We start from the raw sequence: 23,235 nt of genomic DNA on the forward strand, positions 1-23,235 counted from the left end.
ACTGAGTCAACCAAATATATCAGAGGAATGCACAGTACTTTATGGGTGGGTCAAGAAAAGCTCACTGCTGTCCTGCCACTGTGAAAATGCAGAAGCATGTGCTCAAGAGAGAGGCCGACTTAGCAGCTCGTCACAAACAGCTCTTGGGGGAACCACACCTTCCACTCCATTGGTGAATGTGATGACCTTCAGAAGGTCCTGATGCGGAATCCAGAGCACTTGGTGTGAACCCCGCAGGATCTTCCGTGGGAGTCGGGGAGATGTCTGGGACGTGAGTGACCAACCCACCGAACACTGACGGACGGACACAGACGGCGCTCGGGAGGTGGGGCCCCAGAGGGCCAGAGGGACACAGACAGATTTGGAGGACGGATCCCGGAACGTGAGACCACAGTCCACCATGAAGGGCTCCCGGAGCAGCTGGACAAACTGCAGAAGACAGAGAGAGAGGAGGCCGCCCACAGCCCGGGACAGAAAATAGCGATACAAATGCCCCCCAGTTTCCTGCTGCCTCTGGGCCCCTCCAACTTCGCCCCAGGTCCGCAGGCTGGTTCAGCCCCGAGAAGCCACTGTTCCCAGCCTGACCGTGGCTGTTTTCGCCCCAGGTCACTGAGTGTCCGAACACGAGCCATCTCGCACTGGGCGCAGTCTGGGCATCTGGACGCCGCCGGGCCAACAGGACACTAGAAATCACACCAGCTACTCTAACAGAAAGTGTTTACGATAGGGACTGACCTGCTCCTTCCAGTGAACATTCCTGGGACTCTGCTCCCAGGGGCACCCGCCTCCGGGGCATGGCCCAGTCTGGGGCCCCCCTCACGCCTGCCGGCCGAACCTCAGCCTTCTGGGTGGCTCACACGCACCGAGCCCACGGACAGGCAGACCAAGGCACCAGCACCTTGATGTGCAATGGAGAACACACACTCCCAGGAGACTCGAGTTCCAGGCTCACCACCCGGAAGGGTGACTTGCCCGGTTCTTCCCCAAGGCCTGCACGTGGCCACATCCCCTGCAGCCCACCCGTCCCCGCGGAGTCAGTGGGCCACTGGCCGACCTGGCGCTCATGGGACGGAGCTTCTCCGTCACCTCCTCCCTCACTCACTCTGTCTGCGCTGGGGGGTGAGCTGTGCGCCTTCCCCTCCAGGTCTGACCAGAGAGGAAAGCCCTCCCCACACGTTCTGGCTCGATCAAGACACCATGGAGTTTCCTGAGGGGGTTTGGGATGGGAATGAGAAGAGGAAAACAGTGTATTGTGGGAACTGAATTTGTGGGCAGCCCTCGCTAACTTGGGCGGAACAGACTCAGAGCAGACTAAACTGGTTTAAAGGAATTTCCTAAAATGACATTTCTTACATCCACGCTATTATTGTAAAAAAAAAAAAAAAATCCATGCCTACTACAGAAAGACCCAGGCAATGGTGAATATTAACCTCCATAATATCTGAAATTTGCTTATAGAATCTGTGATTCAGGAATGGTCTAAAAAAGCATCTTTTCCAGTCTCATGCCCCTAAATTTTCACAACACTGACACAATAGCAATAATCTCACTCCCCATCAAAAAAAAAAAAAAACAAGCAAAAAACACCATGGAAACATGATTTCTAAGGAAGATGTCAGCTGTGATCTTTCTTCCTCTCCTCTTTCCCCATGAAATTATTAATTCCCGTCTTAAGCAGGAGTTCCCCGGGCAGCCTCTGAGGGGCCTCCAATGATCGCTGTCCCTTGGCACTTACCTGCTCATATAAGCCCCTCCCCTTGCTTCCGGCTGGACCTAGTGAGGTGCCTTCAACAGATAGGAGCCAGCGCAGAGAACACGGCAGAAGTGATGGGGTGTGAATCGCAGAAAGACCGCGGCTTCCGTCCCGGTGCCTCCTCGCTACCCTCAGGCGGCTCCCTGGGGGCAGAGGCGGCTCCCAGGCTGTAACTCAGGCCTGGAGACCAGCCCCTGTGTTGAGGGACCAAGGCCTAGAGTCCCCTGAGCAACTTCAGAAAGACTTAGTTCCTTACCAGGCAGGCCTTCAGTGAGACCACGCAGTCCTGACCACAGGCACCCAGCTCAGCTGCAGCCCCCTTACTGACTCACAGCAACTCTTAGATAGTAAATGCTCTTTTTTTTTTTACTCCAATAAGTTTTGGGGTAAATTGCTAACCATCAAAAGGTAATTAATACAGAGGGTAAAAAGCTGAGATAACAACTCCCAAATTTTGAGATGATTAGTTCTTAATGCTTATTCCTCTTTAAGCAAAAGAATAATCTTAACACCTTAAGGCAATCAAGATTGCCCAAGGAAAGAAGGCAATTGTGTACCATGTAAAAGCTCAGAGATGTGAGCTCTGAGAGCCTTCTATTCACGATTTTACCTGCACTTTTGAAATGTGGCAACTTATAGTTTCTAAAGATGATAGAAATGAAAGGCATTTCTCTACAGTTTCACTAAGGGTCCAAAGTGTTACTTAAATGAAAACATCCTGTTTCCTTTTTTGAGAGACGCTGCTGAGTGAAATGTCACAGAGGTTTGAATCAAGTACAGTGACGCCTGTGAGACTCGAAGCAACTCAGCTGGTAAAACTCAGGCAGAGGGAACACCCATCACTCTGTCCCTTCTATCCCCTCCATCCACCACTCAGCCCCTCTCTCCGTGTCACACTGAAGCTTGTGTGTCCGGTAACCATCTCTATGTAAAGTTGGACACAACACACTGATCTGCAGCTGCATGAGGTAGAAGGCTTTTCTTATTAACAACTGCAGTTTCTGGGTGTGAAATCCTGAGGCAGGCAGTATTGCTCCCAGCGGCGTGTGGACGGTGGAGGAACGACCACCCCAGAGCACAAGGCTCCTCAACGTGGAAAGACAGACCTTCACGCTGGGTTGTACCAGCCCAGCTGAGCTGTCACAGTGGAGAAAAGGCATCCCCAGCCTCAGGATGCTACGTCAGCATCATCAGCATCTGCCTTTGTCTCTGGGGTCTGAGGTCAACCGAGTGAAGGGAGAAATGGGAAGTCTGGGGGAAGACACAGGCTAAACAGGAGACGCTGCCCAGCAAGGCAGAGTCAGAGCTGGACCTGCCCGTGCGGGAACCTCAGGGGTGAGCTGGGTTTTCTAACTGCACATGTGTGAGCCAGCAGCCCCCAACATCTGAGCCAGGGTAAGAGTTCTCCAAGGCTCAGACTTACAGGGAGATGCAGCGGAATCAGGAAGGTCGATCCTCAGGACAGAGGTTGATGCTGAGGGTCTGAAATCAGCCTCAGCCTCCTCCTGGTCTGTAATTGGAGCTGTGACTGCAGGTCCTGATCTCTGGAGGGTCCGGCCAACTGATGGGTTATAGGCTGTCTGCATATTTGGAAGTCTATTGGGAAAGAATATATTAAAGCAAAGAAAACAACTGTTTTGAGAGATAATTGATGGAGACTAAAGACACATGGGGTGACGACGAGGAGGACCTGCCTTGGCGGGGGCCTGGGGATCGGGGCCTGGAGATCCGGGGGCCTGGAGATCCGGGGCCTGGGGATCGGGGGCCTGGGGATCGGGACCTGGGGATCGGAGGCCTAGAGATCCGGGGCCTGGGGATTGGGGGCCTGGGGATCGGGTGCCTGGGGATTGGGGGCCTGGGAATCGGGGGCTTGGAGAGGGGCTGGGGATTGGGGCCTGGGGATCCGGGGCTTGGAATCGGGGGCCTGGGGATTGGGGGCCTGGGGATCGGGTGCCTGGGGATTAGGGGCCTGGGGATTGGGGCAGGATGGAAGAGGAGACATGCCCCGTGTAAACCCTGCAGGAATCCCGAACCCAAGGGAGATTTCTCCCGCATTCAGAGCAGGGAAGGAAAGTCAGCTGATAACCCTAGTCTGTTATTAACAGTTTCATACCAGACAATAAGTATTGTTGATTAACCCACAGGCCTTAAATAGTAAGAGACCGAATCCCTGTATTTCCTGAATTCCTCTGTTAACAGGCAAAGAACTGGCAGATCTCTGTCTCAGTTCTCTGAGGACAGTGGAGCAAGAGCGACCTTTGATTTTCGGACAATGATTCCAACGGGATCTCGCTGCGTCTTTTCCTTGATCCCAGATAAGAGAAGTGGAAACTGCTCGCTCCTCTAAATGATCTGTTGTGATTGTGAGGGGAGCGAGCTGCACCCTCGGAAAGAGGCAGGGTGGGGCAGCACCAGACAGCCCCCCTCCCCACCTCCTCCCACCTCCCATCAGCTGTCAGACGCTCTTACTATCTGGGCTCCCGTGGGGCCTTGGCCACGTGGGGCCTGGGCCCAGGACCCCCTTCACCAGCCTGTGCTCTGCCTCCCTCACACTTAGGACCCCTGGGAGTCGGCCTGAGAGCCGGACGCTGGGCTGGGAAAGGCCCGGGAAACACCGTCCCTGGTGCTGGAGCCTCGTCCCCTTTCACCAAACCAGGGGTGCAGCACAGGGAACCCGCTCCCTGCTGTGCCCTGGCCGCCTGACCCCCCGACAGGGACCCTGGACTCACAGCTCTGGAGGGACTCCCCATGTTTCCAGCCCCTCCGCCCGGGTCTGCCGCCCCTACTTCCCGGGCACCCACATGGCCGCTGGGCAGGGTGCACGCTGGCCTAGCTAGCACACAAGCAGAGGGTGTGAGGCTCGAGCAGGCGTCCAAGGCAGGCAGCGCCATTTGCTTTCCGTTTGTGCTGAAAATAGCCTTGATGGGCCCACTGGGACCTAATGTGCTTGTCCTAAAAGGTCGCCACCAGGTCAAGAAAACCACCCCGAGGGTCCTCGCCCCGGACGACGCGTGCTGTGGCCTCCTGTCCACGAGGGGTGCCTGTGGGCACCGAGCAGAGGTGCCTCTCGGGGACAGAGCGCTGGTCAACCCCAGGCCTTCTTTCTGATAAAGACAATCGGGCACCAGAGCTCTCACAGCCCTGAGCCCAAAACCAGAAAGGTTGCGAGTCCCTCTCCAAGACAACCTTTTGTAGATCCAGGTCAATAAAGAGATGGACAACCTTTTGTAGCATCCAGGTCAATAAAGAGATGGCTTTGTTGTTGTTGTTGTTGTTTTTTAAAGAAAGCAACGTCATGTGTTCAGGGAATTATTTCTGGGGAGCAGGAAAGCTCTGTATTGAAGATGTGTTGCCTCTGATCAGGGACAATGGTGCTTTGAACACACAGGAGCATGGGCTCTCGGGGGGACCCCTGCCCGGCCAGGCCCCGGGGGGGCGGCTGGTGGGGGGGTAGACACCTCACTTCCATCCCTTCCAGGGAGGCAGGGAGATGCCAGCTGTCCATGTGCCGAGTCTGAGGGGACAGCGGCCATGGAGCCCACCGGGCACAGGACAGTGGGCCGCGGGGGGAGCAGGAGGTGGCGGAGGAGAGGGGCTGGGAGTTAGGAAATGCTGCGTGAGCAGTCTAGGGGCCGCTCAGGAGTTATTTAGGGAAGCAGATCTCCCCCTCGAGAGAAGCAGGCCGTGAACCAGGAATGAGCACCATGCCTCCAAAGAAGACTGCTGGAACTCGAGTTTCTGCAAAGCACTCTGACGCAAACAGACACAGGGAAAGAGCCTGCGGCTAACAGAGAAGCCAGCCCCGGGGGTCCAGAGCTCCTCCTCTGCTCCGGGACCCCGGTCCCTCCCAGCTCCCTAGGGTCAGCACCCACCTCCTCCTTGGGAAAGGACTCGGGAAGAAACACAGCGCCCCCACTCCTGGGCCGGCCCGGGGAGCCCGGCCCCTCACTGTACCCGGGGACGGGGACCCGGCTCCAGCCGCCCAGCACCTGTAGCCCTGAGCCCCCCAGCCTCGCCTCCCAGCCCTGCTCCAAGGTCACCCCGTGCTTCCCCAGTCTCCCCATACGCCCCAGCACCTCCCCTGGGCCTGCGTCACCAGGCTCTGGTTTCAGCCCTGCTGGGCAATTCCCTCTACAGATGTGGACAGGTCCCTTCCTTCTCGGTGAGTCAAGAATGCCGTGGACTCACCGACATGGCAGGGAAGATGTAATGAACTTTCTTCTCCTTCAATCACACTTTTCTGTCTGTCTTTTCTTCATGGTAGGTGAGCTCCTCAGCATTGCCCTACTTTTTCTGTTTTTTTTTCCCCCCCAGCAAATGTTTTAAGTCTAAAAGAACGCTTTCTCCTCCCTCAATTAGTCCTTCTTCATTCCATCCCATTTAGTTATGCCTTTGGTGCCACATTTCCTCAAATCTCTCTCAAGGCCTCATCTGTTCCCTGAGCCCATCTGCTTCTCTGAGGTCACTGTTTGGTTTTCTTTCCAGGAAAGGACAGAAAGCTGAGTGCAAACTGGCTCCCGCTCCGTCAGGGAATTCACTGCTCACAGAGGACACCTCCAGGGTGGGCCAGCTTCAGACAGTCCTCCTCCACGTCTTCTCTCCAGAGGTTTTCAAACATCCGTCCCTGGTCTGCCCTGTGGAACAGGGCAGACGAGTCTCCTGAAGTGCAGTTCGATCCCGGTTCTTCTTCTCCTTGAATCTTCAGTGTCTCCCTGCCTGTATCACTTCCTAATTCCTCATCCTCACCTACTCACCACCTGTGGCCTTGGGGTGTGAACACCGCTCAGAGTCTACACGGCTGCTCCCAATCAGATTCAAGCTCCGTCAGTGCAACCTTTGCGGGCTCCCTGCACCCCTGAGCACGATCAAGGCCAAGGCTGATCACCACGACGCAACTATGCCTCCCATCGCCTCCACCTTTGGGTCATGGGCTGGGACAGACCCTGGAACCCTGGTGGGCTTCTTCCCCAGTCCAGCACGCGAGAAAACGGAGCTAGAACTTCTAGTGGAACTTTAGTTAACTTGGGGAAAAGCTCTCCTATCATAAACGGACTCAATTCTCCCAAACTCGGGGGAATTTCCACATGGTTGCTTGCCTAGGGTGAGAATGTATAACCTGCTGCAGACAGGACCCCTGGGAATCTCAACAGTACTTCCCTGGGGAGCCGGGTCAGTGCCGAGGTTGGGCACAGTCGGCGCCAGCTGCCCTCACTGGAGAACCACCTCGTGCCTGGCTGGATTTTACACACAGGAGGCAGGACCTCCGTGAGCAGAGAGACGGGGACCCGCAGGAGGGACGCACAGGAGGAGGGACGAGGTCTCATCAGAGAGAACGTTTACCAAGCTCGAGTAGGTGCTGGCTTCCCTGGCGGCTCAGCGGTACACAATGCACCCGCGGGTGCAGGAGACGTGGCTTGGATCTCTGATTCAGGAAGATCCCACACGCCGAAGGGCTACCAAGCCCAAGGGTTACAAGTACGGAGGCTGTGCTCTAGGGCCCGAGAGTTGTAACCACTGAGCCCGTGCTCTGCGGTAAGAGAAGCCACCGCGGGGAGGAGCTCGAGCTCGGCAACTAGAGAGAAGCCCTCGCGCGCCACAACCAGTGAAAAGCCCTCGCCGCAGTGAAGACCCAGCAGAGCGAAAAACAGATAAATAAAAATAAATGTTAAAGGAAACAGAGTGCAGTTCTCGGTGCCGGCACGAGGGCCTTTCGATCAGCCATCAGAGTGCGGCCTTTCACCCCAGCTGCCCGTGTCTGCTGCTGCAGCCCCTGCCCACCGTGGTCACCACATGCAGCACACAAGCGCCCAGGAAACGTTGGGTGACGGCAAAGGAATCTCTCAAGTGCGGCAAAACAGCGTGAAACTCTAGGACTGCGTACATTTGGAGGTCTTTTCCACAAGTGAGTTTATTATTCATTAGAATAAATTTTTGGATCATTGCCAGCAGTACATAAAGGCATAATTTTTTTTACCATAAATATTAATTCTATAGGATTTAGTTCATATTATAAACCTTGGCTGAGCAACTACCAGCACAAACAGCTAACAAAATAGTAAGTGTGGAGAATAAAACTGCAAACAAAAAGACAATCAAGTGGGAGACATTGCTTTTAAAATCATAACACGACAAACATGTAGTATGCTCTACCCTCCTATCCGTGCATTGTGCACCCTTGGGTTCAGCCAGCCGACTGTGGATTAAAAATACTAAAAAAAAAATTCCAGAAAGTTCCCAAAATGAAAACTTGGATTTGCAGAGTGTTGGCAGCTATTTACATCGCATTTACATTGTATTATTATGAGTAACCTAGAGGTGACGTAAAGTATACGGCAGGACGCGTGTAGGTGATATGCAACTCTTGCACCATTTTAGACAACAGGTTTGAGCATCCACCAACTTTGGTGTGAGCAGGGGTTGTGGAAACAATCTCCTACAGAGATGGAGAGATGATATAAATATTTTCACCTAGACTTGCCATCTAAGACAATGCAAACCTAGAAAATCTGAGACAACATGCAGGACAGAGCCAAAAAGAGTGAAAAAGTAACACGGGACACTCTGCAACCCGCATGCTGGCCAAGCTTCTCCAGCGGAAAATCAGAAATGCTCCAGCCTCGGGGCACTTTCCTCCTGTCCCTAATTACGGGAGGCTCGTCTGGGCCGACTCAGCAGTTCTGGAACCAGGAGTGTTCTCCCCTGTCGGTTACTTGTCTCCTCTGTCTCTTCTTACCTGTTGCTGCTCTAAGTAAGTCTTTGTTCCACAGTTAAGACTAAAGACAGGAGGGGAGTGAAAGAGAAAAGCCAGAAGTGAGCACAGAGCAAGAACACAAGAATCTGCAGGGTTCCCAGGTGGCTCAGCGGAAAGGAAGCCGCCTGCCAGTGCAGGAGACCTGGGCTCAGGCCCTGGGTCAGGAAGACCCCCTGGAGAAGGAAATGACTTCCCAGGTGGCTCGGCGGAAAGGAAGCCGCCTGCCAGTGCAGGAGACCTGGGCTCAGGCCCTGGGTCAGGACCTGGCAGCCCACTCCAGTCCTCTTGCCTGGAGAATCCCATGGACCGGAGAGCCTGGCGGGCTACAGTCCCTGGGGTCACAGAGAGTCAGACATGGCTTACAACAGCAGTTGTCTACTGACTAACACAACAACAAAATAATCTATTCCATGAAATATCTACCAGATTCAGAGAAACCGGAAGATGTACAAGCAACACTCTGCAGCTCACGGTCCTGCAGTTGAAAGAATCATCTGAGGACAAGAAATAGGCACCACATTCCAAGACAAGAAGATTCCGTGGGCCCGCATGCTGGACTTTCGCCGACCCTAACACAAAGGACCCTCTTTGCCCAGCAGAGCGAGGTGCGCCTGGCAGCCTGGGCGGCAGTGGTGTACGCCGAGTCCTTGCCCCATGGAAGCCAGGCCCCCGTCCAGGCTCTGTCTTGATGCAGGCGCCAAGCCCCCATCAAGCTGCCCGTCCCCCGCCTGGCGGGGCTAAGCTCAATTCCTCGCTCACACCTGCCCCCTGGCGCTGCCCTGGCCTTCTTGCTGCTGTTTACACCTGGGCTTCTGGGCACCCAAGAGGGACCCATCCTGCATGGCGCCCGGCCCCTCCTCATGAGACTCCAGGTCGTGGCTGCTCAGCTTCTGCTCCAGGGTTGCTCCTTTGTCCCAGAGACAAAAGTTCCATCCTGACCCCCAGGAGCTGGGGACACCCACCACCGCTCCAGGGCCCCTGGCTAGAGGTCCCGGGAGGGACTCTGCACCCACTTCCTGCTGCGTGCCTCTCGCCCCACCAGGCCATTCTCTCAGGTTGGGGCTCAGGTTTAAATCTTAGATGATAAATAAGACCATAGAAGAAAAGTGGCCTATGCAGTGTACTGTTTAATTATGAGATTCTGCTCATCCTTAAGTAAAGTTCTAAGCACTTTCAGATGCTGACATACGTGTAACCTGTGGCTATTTACCCCCGGAATACGTTCCAGAGTAAACCTCCACTGAACAAACACAGGCAATGAAGCGTGCAGCCTCTCCTCTTCCTTCAGTAACGAGCTGGAGAACATACAAGCACGATTAAACGTAAAGCGCATCACCACCTCGTCCTTCTTTCAGCCCCGTTAATTTAATGACGCACTGTGGCCGAGAGGCCGCCGGACAACCATGAGCATCGCTGCCCACGGCTGACCCTCAGCTCATGCCATCAGAGCCAGCGCATCATCTCCCCTCCGCTGGAGCACAGGGCTCTGCAGCCCCCACCCGAATGCCGGCCCTGCATGGACGAGGCCAGGAGAGCCGGCGACAGCGGGCAGGGAAGGCGGGCTCCGGAGGCAGGGCCAGAGCACAGGGCCTTGGGGCTCCCCTGGAGTCTGTCTCAGTGAGAGAGAGAGAACGGGGCTCAGTGATCAGCTGGGGAATAAACGAGACCCCGAGATTAAGCCAGGTGGGGCACGCTGAGAAAAACAGAGTTGACATGAAAGACACCGGGGTCGTTTGACACCTAGAACAAGATACTCTATCAGACGTTCCGAAGTGAAATCAGAAACCAGAAATAAGCCCCTTTGTGGGTCTGTCCTCAGAATGTTCTTTGACCTTCTACTTCAAGAAGAAACACAGCTGTGGTTCCACCCTGTCCTAAGACTCGGCCTTCCGTAACCGACGCTCCTGAAAGGACTTTATCGGGCGCTTGCTTTCTTTGCTGCACGGCAAGGCATGTGGGATCTTAGTTCCCGGACCTGCGATGGAACACATGCCCCCTGCAGTGGACGCCAGACTCCCAACCACTGGACCCCGGGGAAGTCCCTTCTATTGTGGGCTTTACAGCCACATGGCTCTATTTAAAATGTGAACAGATAAATGAGAAAATTCAATGAGGGATCGGGGGGAAGGAAGGCCTGGCGGTGGGTGGACATCCGGCCCAGCCGCTGGTCTGACGAGGCCAGCCCTGAGGTCACTGAGCGGCCCTCCTGCAGAGGGGCCCCCCCGCTCACCGCAGCCCTGTGTCCCTCACCCGCTGGGGGCTCCCTGAGGGCCTCTGTTGGCACCAGCCTCGCAGGTGAGGCTGAACACGGAAGCCAGCACATCCCCCACCAGCACTAACACCGTCAGTCAGTCATGCCGCTCAGTCGTGTCCAACTCTGTGTGACCCCGTGGGCTGCAGCACGCCAGGCCTCCTGTCAATCACCAGCTCCCGGAGGTTCCTCAAACTCATGTCCATCGAGTCGGTGATGCCACCGTGTCTCTATACAAATACACTGCTGCAGATCACGGTCTAGAGCCTCAGGGGGTTTCCATGTACAAATCCTTTTAATTAGGAGAAAGCATTGACAAAGCAGGAAGGGTAACACCATGCTCCAGATCCAGCAAGGGGTGAACAGGGAACAGACATCCACTCACAGAGTCCGTCACAATCTACAGTCCTGGCTCCCTGAGCTCCAGAGATGGGAAGCGCTTCAAACTGTCTCAGTGTTAATGATTATTGAATTTACCATGGTAGCTAGGAAGGTAAAGAATGTGCCTGAAATGCAGGAGAGCCCGGTTCGATCCCTGGGTCGTGAAGATCCTCTGGAGGAGGGCATGGCAACCCACTCCAGTATTCTTGCCTGGGAAAACTCATGGACAGAGGAGCCTCATGGGCTAGAGTCCACGGGGTCACAAACAGTCAGATACGACTGAGCAACTAACACTTTCACAATGACTTAAGGGGCTTCCAAGGTGGCGCTAGTGCTAAAGAACCCACCTGCTAATGCAGGGGATGCAAGAAACATGGGTTCGGTCCCTGGGTCGGGAAGATCCCTGGGACAAAGGCATGGTAACCCACTCTGATACTCTTGGCTGGAGAATCCCATGGGGCCACGTGGTGGTGAGTTTCATTTGTGATAAATTGGTGATTCATCAAAGGATGACCCAGGACGAACACACTTCCCTCCATCCATCAATAAAGGTCCTTTTCCAGGCAGTGGGTCCCTGTCAGGAAAATCACTGTCTAAGCAGAAATGCCCCAGAGGGTCTGCGACTGAGAACCACAGAAGGAGAATGCATCCCGGAACCTCGAACCTTCAGGGACAGAGAGACCCAGAGCTCAGATAGGGGAGCAGGCCCCCAGCCCCTGCTAGCCACCAGCTGCCAGGCTGTGGGGGAGCCAGCCGGCGCGGGATGAGCTAGGAGCTGTCCGGGGAGCGCCAGCCGCAACATGGCCTGTGCGGGACGAACTAGGAGCTGTCTGGGGAGCGCCGGCCGCAACCTGGCCTCTGAGGGTCTGCCCTCAGACTGACCTCAGGGTCCAGACACAGACGGGTCCCCTCTTTCCCACAAGCTCCTCCTGCACTTCGGCCTGGAGCCCACTGGGTAGGGTTCCCAGCCAAGGCTGCTGGAGCCTGAGTTTTGCATGAGCAGCCCCCACACATCCTGCAAGGGCCTCACGGGATGGGTGAGCCCACTGTGTGGGACCGCGGGCCAGGGAACCATCCAGGCAGAGCTGGGGTCCCATTGCTCCCTGCCCCAAAGGGCCCAGAGACCCCACCGGGCACCTCCGTCCCCCAGGAAGCCGCATCTCCAGCCCTCCTCAGCTTCACCTCCCATCGCGAACATTTATCCAACACGTTCTCTCCAAACAGCTCCATCGGTTTCCCCAGAGGGGTCCTAGGGGAGAGGAGACGTTGGCGTGGGGCAGAGGCCCCCGCCCCGCAGGGCCTGCTGCTCAGCCCCTGGGAAGATGCCCACGGAGGCTTTAACGCACGGACAGGAAGACAGGGGACCCCGAGGGCCACAGAGGTGAGGGTGCCCTGGTCACCGCCACCATATGCTCCTGCCCCTCCTCCCTCCCTGCTAAGGCCAGAGAGGACAGACCCCAGCCCTGTCTCCCCCCTGTCCTCAGCACACAGCCTGGCCTCCACGTACAGACCCAGGCACACCCACGGCCCCTGGTGCCCCAGCCTGCCTCCTCCTGTGCTCCTGCCTGCTCTCTACTGGCCCATCCCCGTTTCTTCCGTGAGACACACCACTTCTTCCAGGAAGTCTGCCTGGACTGCCGGAGACTCTGCGTCTCTCGTCTGTGTTTCCACCACGTCTACGTTGAGTGGGGAAGGACCGAGAGGCCGCTGCAGGTCACCTCTCAGGGCAGCCCTTCCCTGTGCTGCTGGAACAACCCACGTAGAAGGGAGACAGCCGGCCACGACTCTGCACCACCGGCCCGCCTGTGCACCGCTGCTCGAGGAGAGAGAAAGGGCAGTGCAGCCACTCGCCCCTCCCCTCCCCAACCCCGCAGCCGGCTCTGACACTGTGAAGGCCTCCATCACAACAGCCCTGTCCACTGGGCATCTGGGGGAGCCGTAGCAGGGTGGCCAGGGCCCCAGTCTTATCTCAGCGGAGCCCAACCTCAGGCTGAGAGGCGGGTGCCCTCTTCACGCCTGGCTCTCAGACGAGGGCCATGACGCTGTGGACCCCACCGCACAGCCACATGCTCAGCAGTTTACCCAGTGTAAGCTACTCTTACGGAGGGTAACTCGGGGTTCTTGACAGACCATTCCTGAAAGCCCAGTAGCCCTGTCCCGACCTGGGCATGCCCCCTGCAGCTGCGTGTGTTAGGGCCAGACTCTCAGAGGCCGTGGGATTTCCTGCCTCTAAACTGAAAAGATGGAGGTGGTTTAGAGGGAGTTTCCCAAAAACTTTGAAAAACTGCTGATGTCCAGCTGACGTTACCGTGTTTGTTTTCCCGGGGAGCTAGTTTGCGGGATTGTTTGATTTGCATGAAGCCCAATCACTTTTATTTGCTCAGATGTGGCTTCTCAGACTTTGATTTTCTGTGCTAAGAAGCGAACACAGCACACTCACAGAAACTAAATCTGGGACTGTTGGAAGAGGGCAAGCAGCGTCTCAGCACACGGCAGGAGGCCCTCCCGGCACGAAAGACTGTCCGGGTCTGTGTGAGCGCAGCCGCGAAACCGTGTTCGCCAGCAACATCTCGGAGTGTGGACTGCACGTGTGCTCACCACCAAGGATGCCAGCCTGCACCCGAGGGTCCCGTTAGTGGGAGGGGTTCATCCCTCGTCCAGACCTCCCAGCTTGGGATGAGCCGGCGGGGGGGATGGGTGTGGGGGGATGGAAGGAGGTGGTGGGGGGACTGAACACGAGAGGAGGACGTGGACACGAGAGGAGGACGTGGACCTGGGCTGAGGAGGGAGCGGTGTGCTGGGTGGAGGGGTGATCCCTCTCCTTCTCTGCCCGCCCTTCTGAGCCGCGGTGTCTCCCTGCTCCCCAGGGCTGTGCGCCAGGGCGTCTGGGGGTGGGAAGGACCCTGAGTCTGCTGGAGCCGCTGCACTGGGGGGACCCGGGGCCAGCCCGGGGCAGGCTGCGCCCTCCCCCCATGGTCCCCGCCAGGACACTGCATTCCCACTGGCGAGCCTCGCCCCTGCGGAGGGCAGGGCCTCCTGGAGAGGCTGGCGGTGACCCCTGGTCCGAAGTCAGTGCTCGGGGATCCCCACCACGCCCACTTGTAGCTGCTCAGCAACGGGCAGAAGTGATTATTCACCACTGGGTTTTGAGGGAAGAAAATTGGCTGATCGAGGGGCAGGTGGTGACATGGCACCTGGGCGGGGGTGGGGGGGTGCAGGAGACGCTGGCAGAGTACAGCTGGGTGGCACAGGAAATGCCCGGGTCAGCTGCCCGAAACGATCCTGTACTCGAGGTGAGCTTGGGAACGAGCTTACAGCCACCGACACACTCACCTCGGTTTCCTTATCTGTGAAACGGGAGAGTAATTGTGCGGCCCGCCTGAGAATTAGGAGGAATAGACGAATCATCATGTGGAATGCAGTCAGGACAGTGCCTGGCGCACGGCTAATACCTGTCTTTTAAGTGAGGAATCAGAATTTTAGATCTCTGAGCAACAAGGATTTACTGTATAACACAGGGATTTATACCTGATATGTCGTAATAACCTAAAATGGAATATAATCTGCGAAAACCCCAATTTGATTTTATGTAGCCCTGGAACTAACAATATTCTAAATCAACTATCCATCAATTCAAAAAAAAGAACCTCGGGTTTTACCTCAACTTCACTTTGCAGATACAAAATCTAAGGTCCAAAGAGACTAACTGGCTCTGCTAACATCACAGAGTCAGTGAGTTAGGGCGAGACCTGGGGTGAAGGCGTCCCAGGAGGCGCTAGTGTTAAAGAACCCACCTGCCAGTGCAGGCAGACGTAAGAGACTCGGGTTTGATCCCTGGCTCAGGAAGATCCCCTGGAGGAGGGCATGGCAGCCCACTCCAGTGTTCTTGCCTGGAGAATCCCCATGGACAGAGGAGCCTGGCGGGCTGCAGTCCACAGGGTTGCCAAGAGTAGGACACGACCAAAGCTACTTAGCACACAGCAGCACGTGCTGGGGTGAGAACGTATTTGTCACGAAAGCAGCAAGAGAGAGGTTGGAAGTGAAACGTGGGGAGGGTGTGGACCAGCACAGGGATCAGGGGTCCAGGGAGTGTGAGTTGTGGGTCCCCACTGCACACCTGCATGGACACAGCTGCACACACCTGCACACCCACGCACACATGAGTCCCAGGAAGTCACAGTCATCGACAGAACCTGGGCCTGAGGAAGCAGCTAAGGGCTCATGATGCAGAGGGAACCCCTTCGAGGTGGAGGCCAAAGGCCGAGGAAGATGACCCGACCTGCCAGGCAGACAGAGATGTGTGGTGTGAAGGGCAAGGACGTCACTGGTCTTGCCACTCCAGGAAGGAGGGACCCCAGGCCAAGTGCCCAGTCCAGCCCCTGGGACAGCCCCGGGGGTCCTGAGGGCACCCTGTCCCCCTGCAGACCCCGACCTCCTGCACAGAGAGTGCCCACCTCCCCAGGCCCAGACCCTTCCGGCCCCCTCCTCTGCATGTCTTCCTGAAGAAGAGCTCGCGGGTCGGGGAGCTAAGGCTCTGGGAACACCAAGGAGGCCCCCATGGGCGCCAGTGCCTCCAGATACCGCCGCGCACTGTCACTCTCCATCGCCAGCTCAGGGTGCAATCCCCCAGCATTCACGGGGCTCAGCTCTTTCTGAGCAGACAGGGCCCCTCTGCCCACGGGGCAGCATCTCCCAGCATCCCGTGGCTCACACTCGCAGCACCCCCGATCCCTGTTTCTCCAAGAAGCAGCTGCCAGACGGGCTGCTGCTCACCTCGGCTGTTCCTGTCCAATGACCCACGTTTCCTGAGAAAGGGGCTCTGCCCGGCCGGCCTCCACGGGGGTGTCAGGATGGAGACGAGAGCTTCAGGTGAGCAGACGCAGCTCTCACCTTCTTCGGTCCTAACGCCCGGAACCACTGCAAGGGAAGCCGGCTCCACCCGAGGGCAGCATCTTCCTCTGTGCCCCTCACAAGACCTGCCGGCATCAGAGCCATCCCCAGACTCCACTCTGGGCAGAAAGGCGGCCGCTCCTAAGGCTTCATGCCACAAACCCACTGGTCTCCCCACCCCAGTCCCTCCCGCCTCCGTGTGCATTTACACCATCTCTCCTGCTGCGGGAGGAGTGGTTCCCCTTCTGCAAACAGAACTCACACCTGAATTCAGAGGAAGAGACACTCAGACTTGGGCACCTGGGGTTGAGAACAGAGATCGTGAGGTTTTCAGGGAAATCTCCGACTCAGACCTCCGACACAGACTGCATGCGTCCCCTCCGTCTGATGAGGAAAAGGGCAACACTAATGGGCGCCGTGGGAACACCCACCCCCATCTACTTGGATGAGCAGGTAAAGCAGAGGATGCAGAGGAGGCTGAGGCCGGCCAGCGTCACGGCAGTTCCCCAGGGCGCCTCCCGGGCAGGCCCTTCCCGCTGTGCCCTCCCCTCCCAGACCCTGCGGGAGAGCTGCGGGTGGCAGATACGACCGCTTCAGCTGCTAGGAGCCATGTGCATTCCCTTATCCCCATATTCTTGGGGGCTAAAAGGTGTCGGACAACATCCAACATCCATTTTTAAAACCTGAAGCACACTTGATTTACAATATTACCTCAGTTTCAGACACGCAGCACTGTGATTCAGCTATACATGCATATGTATTTATTCTTCGTCAGATTTTTTCCCCTTGTAGGTTATCATGAAATCCTGAGTGGAGTTCCCTGTGCCATACAATAGATCTTTGTTGGTTATCTATCTTACATATGTGCTCAGTCGCTCAGTCACGTTTGACACTTTGTGACCACCAGGCTCCTCTGTCCATGGGATTCTCCAGGCAAGAATACTGGAGTGGGCTGCCATGCCCTCCTCCAGGGGATCTTCCTGACCCAGGGATCGAACCCAGGTCTTCTGCATTGCAGGCACATTCTTCACCAGCTGAGCCACCAGCAAAGCCCAAGAATACTGGAGTGGGTAGCCTATCCCTTCTCCAGGGGGTCTTCCTGACCCAGGGGTTGAACCTGCATCTCTTGTGTCTCCTGCATGGGCAGGCAGGCTCTTCACCAGCTGAGCTGCCAGGGAAGCCCATCTTATATATAGTAGTGTGTGTGTGTTATGGGCTTCCCAGGAGGCTCAGTGATAAACCACCCGCCTGCCAATGCAGGAGACACAAGAGATGCCGGTTCAATCCCTGGGTCAGGAAGATCCCCTGGAGAAGGGAATGGCAACCCACTGCAGTATTCTTGCCTGGGAAATCCCATGGACAGAGGAGCCTGGCGGGCTACAGTCCATGGGGTCACAAAGAGTCAGACACAACTGAGTGACTGAGCACAGCACCGATATTAATCCCAACCTTCAAATTTATCCCCCTCTGCTCCTTTCTCCTTCAATAACTGTAAGCTTGTTTTCCATGTCTGTAGGTCTGTTTTATAAATCAGTTCAGTTCAGTTCAGTCGCTCAGTTGTGTCCGACTCTTTGTGACGCCATGAATCGCAGCATGCCAGGCCTCCCTGTCCATCACCAACTCCCGGAGTTTACTCAGACTCACGTCCATCGAGTCGGTGATGCCATCCAGCCATCTCATCCTCTGTCGTCCCCTTCTCCTCCTGCCCCCAATCCCTCCCAGCATCAGAGTCTTTTTCAATGAGTCAACTCTTCACATGAGGTGGCCAAAGTACTGGAGTTTCAGCTTTAGCATCATTCCTTCCAATGAACACCCAGGACTGATCTCCTTTAGGATGGACTGGTTGGATCTCCTTGCAGTCCAAGGGACTCTCAAGAGTCTTCTCCAACACCACAGTTCAAAAGCATCAATTCTTCAGCGCTCATCTTTCTTCACAGTCCAACTCTCACATCCATACGTGTTTTATAAATAAGTTCATTTAAATAAGCTCCCCGCATAATTCCTAAACACATATTTGATACCTCTAAAGGAACCATCCACTCATAGCTCAGGGAGCTGGTACCTTCCAGGCCCTCACTGCCAGGGGCTGAGCCCAGGCCCCGGGCAGGGTGCTGGGACGGTGGGTGTCCACCTGCTCTGGAGGACGCCCCCTGCTGCAGAGAGAGGTGGTGACCGGGGAGGCCAGTGCCAAGTTGGTCCTGAGCCTCCAGGCTGACTGACGGGCAGTTGGGGCGGGACCACCAGCACCTCTGCAGCCCTGGTCCAGCTGGCAGAGCCTGGAGTCCTGAGCACGTCCCTCTCTGGGTCTCGGGAGGTGCCCAGTCCAGGGAAGGCCCGAGTGGAGGGGGAGGATAAAGGTGAGACACCGGACAGCCCTGCCCCACGCACGCAACAGCCCGGGTCAGGGACCCCTCCCGCCCGTGGTCACCTCACATCCTGGGCCTGTCATCAGCTCCATCGCTGGCAGCCGTGCCCGGAGGCTGTCACGCACGTTCAGGAAGCACCCAGAGCAGAGCTCTTCCCCGGGTCTGCTCCGGGATGCGGCCCACCCCAGCCACAGGTCTAATGTGCAGACAGATCCGCTGGTGCAGAAGGCCACCGGGGCCCCGGTGTGTGGGGAAAGCAGACGCTGACGAGCCCGGATGCTGTATTATGTGGTGACGGCCATGGACGGCTCTGACGGCCTCAGACCCTCTAAAGACAGACACCTGCCCAGCGTCAGTGGCACAGGCAGCCCGGCGCCCCACCCCTGGAGGCAGTGTCACTGGGCGTGTGGGCATAGCTCCCTTCTCTGTGGGAGGTGGGGGCTTGTCACTGGGGCTGGGCTGCCTGGGCAGGGGTGGGGGGGTCTCTGCCCTGCAGTTTGCCTGTGTGAGCTGCACTCTGGTTTCACCACCATCTGGGTAACCGAGCGACTCACCTCCTCTGGAGAAACCTCCACCTTTTCATCTGTAAAATGGGAGCACAGGCCCTACAGAGTAGACACTGCTCCTTTCCACGGCCAGTCCTCATCTCGGACGTGTGAAGACACACTACACGTGGTGTGGGGAGACACGAGTGGCCCTTTCCCTGCTCTCTGAACATTCCTGCTGTGGACGGATGCTCACAAGCCTTCCCACTTGACTTGCCCATCTCCATGGCTGTGTTTTATAAAGAACGTTAGTTGAAAACATTAAATAAATAGGGGTTCACTTGGTTATAAACAGTGTTCAGTATCGATGATTATCAACAGCATCGTTTATGTGTTTTCTTGGTGGCTTTACACATAATAAGATCCAGGCATCGCCAGTGGGAAGCCTGTCGTCTGTCGTGACAGGCGTGTATGCAGCTCTGACGTGACAGTCATGTGTGTTTTGCGTTTTGCATGCTAAGTCATGTCTGACTCTTTGCGACCCCATGGACAGTAGCCTACCAGGCTCCTCTGTCCATGAGATTTCCCAGGCAAGAATACTGGAGTGGGTGGTCATTTCCTTCTCCGGGGGATCTCTCTGACCCAGGGATTGAACCTGCATCTCCTGCACGGACAGGTGGATTCATTACCGCTGAGCCACCAGGGAAGTCCACTTATTCACAGATTAGAAGAGCAAGAACCACGGGAGGCGGGGAGGAAGCCGCCCAGGCCACCATGGGAGGCAGGGAGGAAGCCGCCCAGGCCACCACGGGAGGCGGGGAGGAAGCTGCCCAGGCCACAGGACCCTGCAGCATTCAAGGTGCTCCAGGAAGCTGTGCTGACCAGTGAAACCATCCCCTTTATCTGGGACCATAACAGGACAGAGAACCACAAATGAGCCGAGAAGCACTTACAGCAAACGACATGTGAGAGGAGGAACTGGAGAGGCAGGTGTGAGGGTCCTGGAGACCAAGCCCCCAGACCAGGCCCAGACCAGCTGACAGTTACCCCCCAGGACCTGCCGTCTTAGGGAAGGGAGCGCAGGGAGGAGAGGAGAAAAGTAGGATAAAACAGGAAAGTAGAGAGAAGTACGGGAGAAACAGAGAAGTGAACACAGCTCCCCCGACCAGATGCTCAAGCTCTAGACAGACTGAAGTCACCCTCACTGGAGTGACACCACGGGACGCCCCCTGCAAGCACGCAGCCCGGGAGCAGGCACACAGGAGCACCCAGGCATGAGCGAGGTTGCGAACAAGATCAAGCAATGGGACAGAGGGCGAACGCTCCGCAGGACGGGCACTCTGGCGAGGGAAAGTGGAAAGGCGAGCAGAAATAATGGGGAATGAGACTGGGCCCAAACGGAGATAAAATGAGAAAAGTGACTGTTTCAGAAATCAGGCTCTCAGTTTCATATCAGATAAAATAAGAAGAGGTGGCAAAAAGGGTTACAAACGTCATGCATGCCTTTGAAAATCCATCACCCTAAGTGACCGGCCGGTTTGGCTCCCAAATAGGACTGGGCATCGTTTTGAAAAGAGAGCCGTGGCCCCTCCCGAGGGCTCCTTCATGACGCAAGCCGGGGTACTTACTAGCAATGCCCCGTAGACTCTGGAGAAGGCTTGCCGCAGGCGGGAGAGCATGTCCCCTCTTGGGAAGGGAGGTCAGCTGTGCCGGGGAGCCACGCAGCCTTCCCCTCAGGCATGTAGGCTCTGACTCCTCCACGTGGCACAGAGTGAACCTCCAAGAGACGTTTGTAAACATTCAGGCCGGTTCTCGGCGGGCATCACCCCAAAGATGGGGGGGTGTAGCGAGGGCACGGCCCTGCTTCCTCAGGGCAGAGTAAGTCAGAACCGCGTTTAGTAACTGACTTAATCAAGCGCCCTGGGGTCATTGCTTAATATAGGGCCTGCTCTTTCCACGGGGTGGCCAGCTCGCCGAGGCTGGTCACCTGCTCTGCTGCCAGCCTGTCCGTCCTGAGCGAGCCACTGGCGTGCAGCCAAGGGGGCGGGCAGCTCGGGGCGGTGGGCACTGGTCCCACCACCACATCCAGTGTCCTGGTCCGTCCTCTCACCCGGGAGGCTGCAAAGCGGCTGCTAAGAAAGGGATTCTTAAAGTCGCTGTTGATACTGTTTCTAGGCATCTTTTTCTTGGAGACGCTGCTCTTGTCATTTTGAAACCGACCTCCTTGCACCCTGGGGAGCGCCTCCCCCGAAGAAATGTAACACGGCGAGGACTCAGCCAGGAGGCCACACAGCTCGACCACGAAGCCATGGAGGATTCCCTGTTCCTCGCGTCCAGGCTGCCCTCCTGAGTCTCCGAGAGCACAGCCTCTCTCCAGATCTGTGGCCACAAGCATCTAATTGTTCACAAAGCGTCCCCAGCAGTTTTGTAACGATATGGTTTTAAAAAAACCAAACCTACACCATTAGCATCGCACCCACCGCCTTGGACCGGACACGGTGGGCTAACTCCACCTCACGGCGTTCTGCTTCCTGGTTAGCACAGCATGTCCACCAGTTTGAAATCTCAGCCACAGCCGCTGTGCTTTGCCAAGAACAGCTTAATCGGTGCAGCAATTTCAGGAGAAAGCAGCAAAATAAAAGCAATTTGAGAGGGAGGGGACATATGTATACCTATGGCTGATTCCTGTTGGTGTTTGGCAGAAACCAACACGATTCTGTAATGCAATTATCCTTCAGTTAAAAAATAAAGAAATTTAAAAGAAACAATAAGGGAATTCATACAATAATTGCTCCTGATGCCGTGGTAAGGGATTTGTGTCACTCCCCTGGGTGTCTGCTTCCAGCCTTCCCCACCTGCTCTTTCCCAAACTTCCCTGGGAAAGCCACTGGGGGGAGCAGACTGGAATTTTTTTTTTTTAGGTCAAGCTGTGTGCCCTGTTGGATCTAGCTCCCCCAGCAAGGGTCAAACCTGCGCCCCCTGCATTGGGAGCACAGTCTTAACCACTGGATCATCGGGGAAGTCCCCAGATAGGAGTTTCAGAAACAATTCTCTCTTTTCCTTCTCATTAGGACGACAGGAAGCGGCCGCGCCTAAGCTGTGCCCTGAGAATGCCTCCCGGGAGCTACTTCCCCTGGACTCGGTCACCCTACCCACTTCATAAGCCCTGGACGCGTCTGACCTCAAGGCTCGTCCTCAACACACCGTCTCCCCCAACCTCTGCTCGGAGGGACCCCTCCCCCCCATCAGCTTTCCCTCGAAGACTCACGGAGCTTCGTGCAGCCGTAGGCCTGCGGCTCTGTCTCCCCGATGAGCGCGTCTCTCTGAATCTGCTAAACGTCCACAGGCGCTTTCTAACCACGACTCACCTCACCACGCAATACGGGCAAAGCCCTGTTACCACCCGTGTTATCGGCCTCGGTTTACTGCCCTCGGAACGCCTGTCCGCAGGCAGGTGTCACAGCTCCACGTGTTGATTAAAACCCCCTTTCCCAATTATGTCATTGCAGGAATATCCAGACATTTTGAAGGTTGCTCATCTTTCTGTGCTATGCTGTGGGCCACGGGGTCGGGGCACAGCTTTGTTTGGACTGACACCCGTATCTTGCACACAGGGTTCAATTCACAAGAACTGAGACCACTACTTATAAATCCAAAGACTGTAAGTATTAACTTCCTGAGGAAGTAAAGAACATGATTTGACCGAGCTGCGGACGGAACTTGGCGACTAGACCGCAGACAACACGCTCATCGGTGGCACAGCCTCAGAGGGGAGTGAGTCTACCGTCAGAGCTGAAGCAGGTCAACTCCGTGTCACAGGAGAAAGGCTGTCCTCCGGAGGGGCCATTGGTCTCAGACCCCGAGTCACACACAGCACATCTTTCCTTCTCAACTATCCCCCTCAGTTGCTCAAAATTTCTTCACGGAAGAAACACAAAGAAGCAGAAAACGTGACACACGGCAGGGAATCAAAGAACCCAGGTTTTGCGTAGAAGGATGCAAAGCTTATTTCCTGTAACTGCAATTCAGAAGAGCTGGCAGCTTCTGACTTCTTTGCTATAATTCAATTAACCTACAGCATACCTTTCTGCTTTAAGGTGTTAATTTTTTCCACTCAAGGAAAAACAAAAGGAGGAAATAAATTACAAGACTAGGAAATGCACCTGATTAAAAACTGGAAGAGCTTGGCGTCTCTTCCTCAGGGAACGTTTGCTTTAGGGATCTGCTTTCCACTCTTCTAGCTGCTGTCTTCGGAAGGACTTTAATTCTGGATATTATTTTCAGCTTTTGGAAGAATTTTGGCTCATGTTTGTCACGATCGAGGAATCGGAAGTTGATTTTACATAAGAGATGAGCGC

At 55.8% G+C, this 23,235-nt stretch overlaps 1 protein-coding gene across 4 annotated transcripts in view; it reads right to left on the reverse strand.

Moving 5' to 3' along the window:
- The window catches only part of RPS6KA2 (ribosomal protein S6 kinase A2), a 334,973-nt gene that overhangs the window by 202,602 nt on the left and 109,136 nt on the right, over positions 1-23,235 (reverse strand). Inside the window, exon 1 of one of the 4 annotated variants that reach the window (XM_019967677.2) lies at positions 20,506-20,758. The exons of the other annotated variants lie outside the window; for them this stretch is intronic. Within the exon in view, the coding sequence (XP_019823236.1) occupies positions 20,506-20,556 (51 nt within the window). The 5' untranslated portion in view covers positions 20,557-20,758. Of the gene's footprint in view, positions 1-20,505; positions 20,759-23,235 lie in introns of those variants that run through there. 4 annotated transcript variants of the gene reach the window in all.

This window comes from Bos indicus, chromosome 9 (genome assembly GCF_029378745.1).
Source record: "Bos indicus isolate NIAB-ARS_2022 breed Sahiwal x Tharparkar chromosome 9, NIAB-ARS_B.indTharparkar_mat_pri_1.0, whole genome shotgun sequence".
NCBI classification, from domain to species: Eukaryota; Metazoa; Chordata; class Mammalia; order Artiodactyla; family Bovidae; genus Bos; species Bos indicus.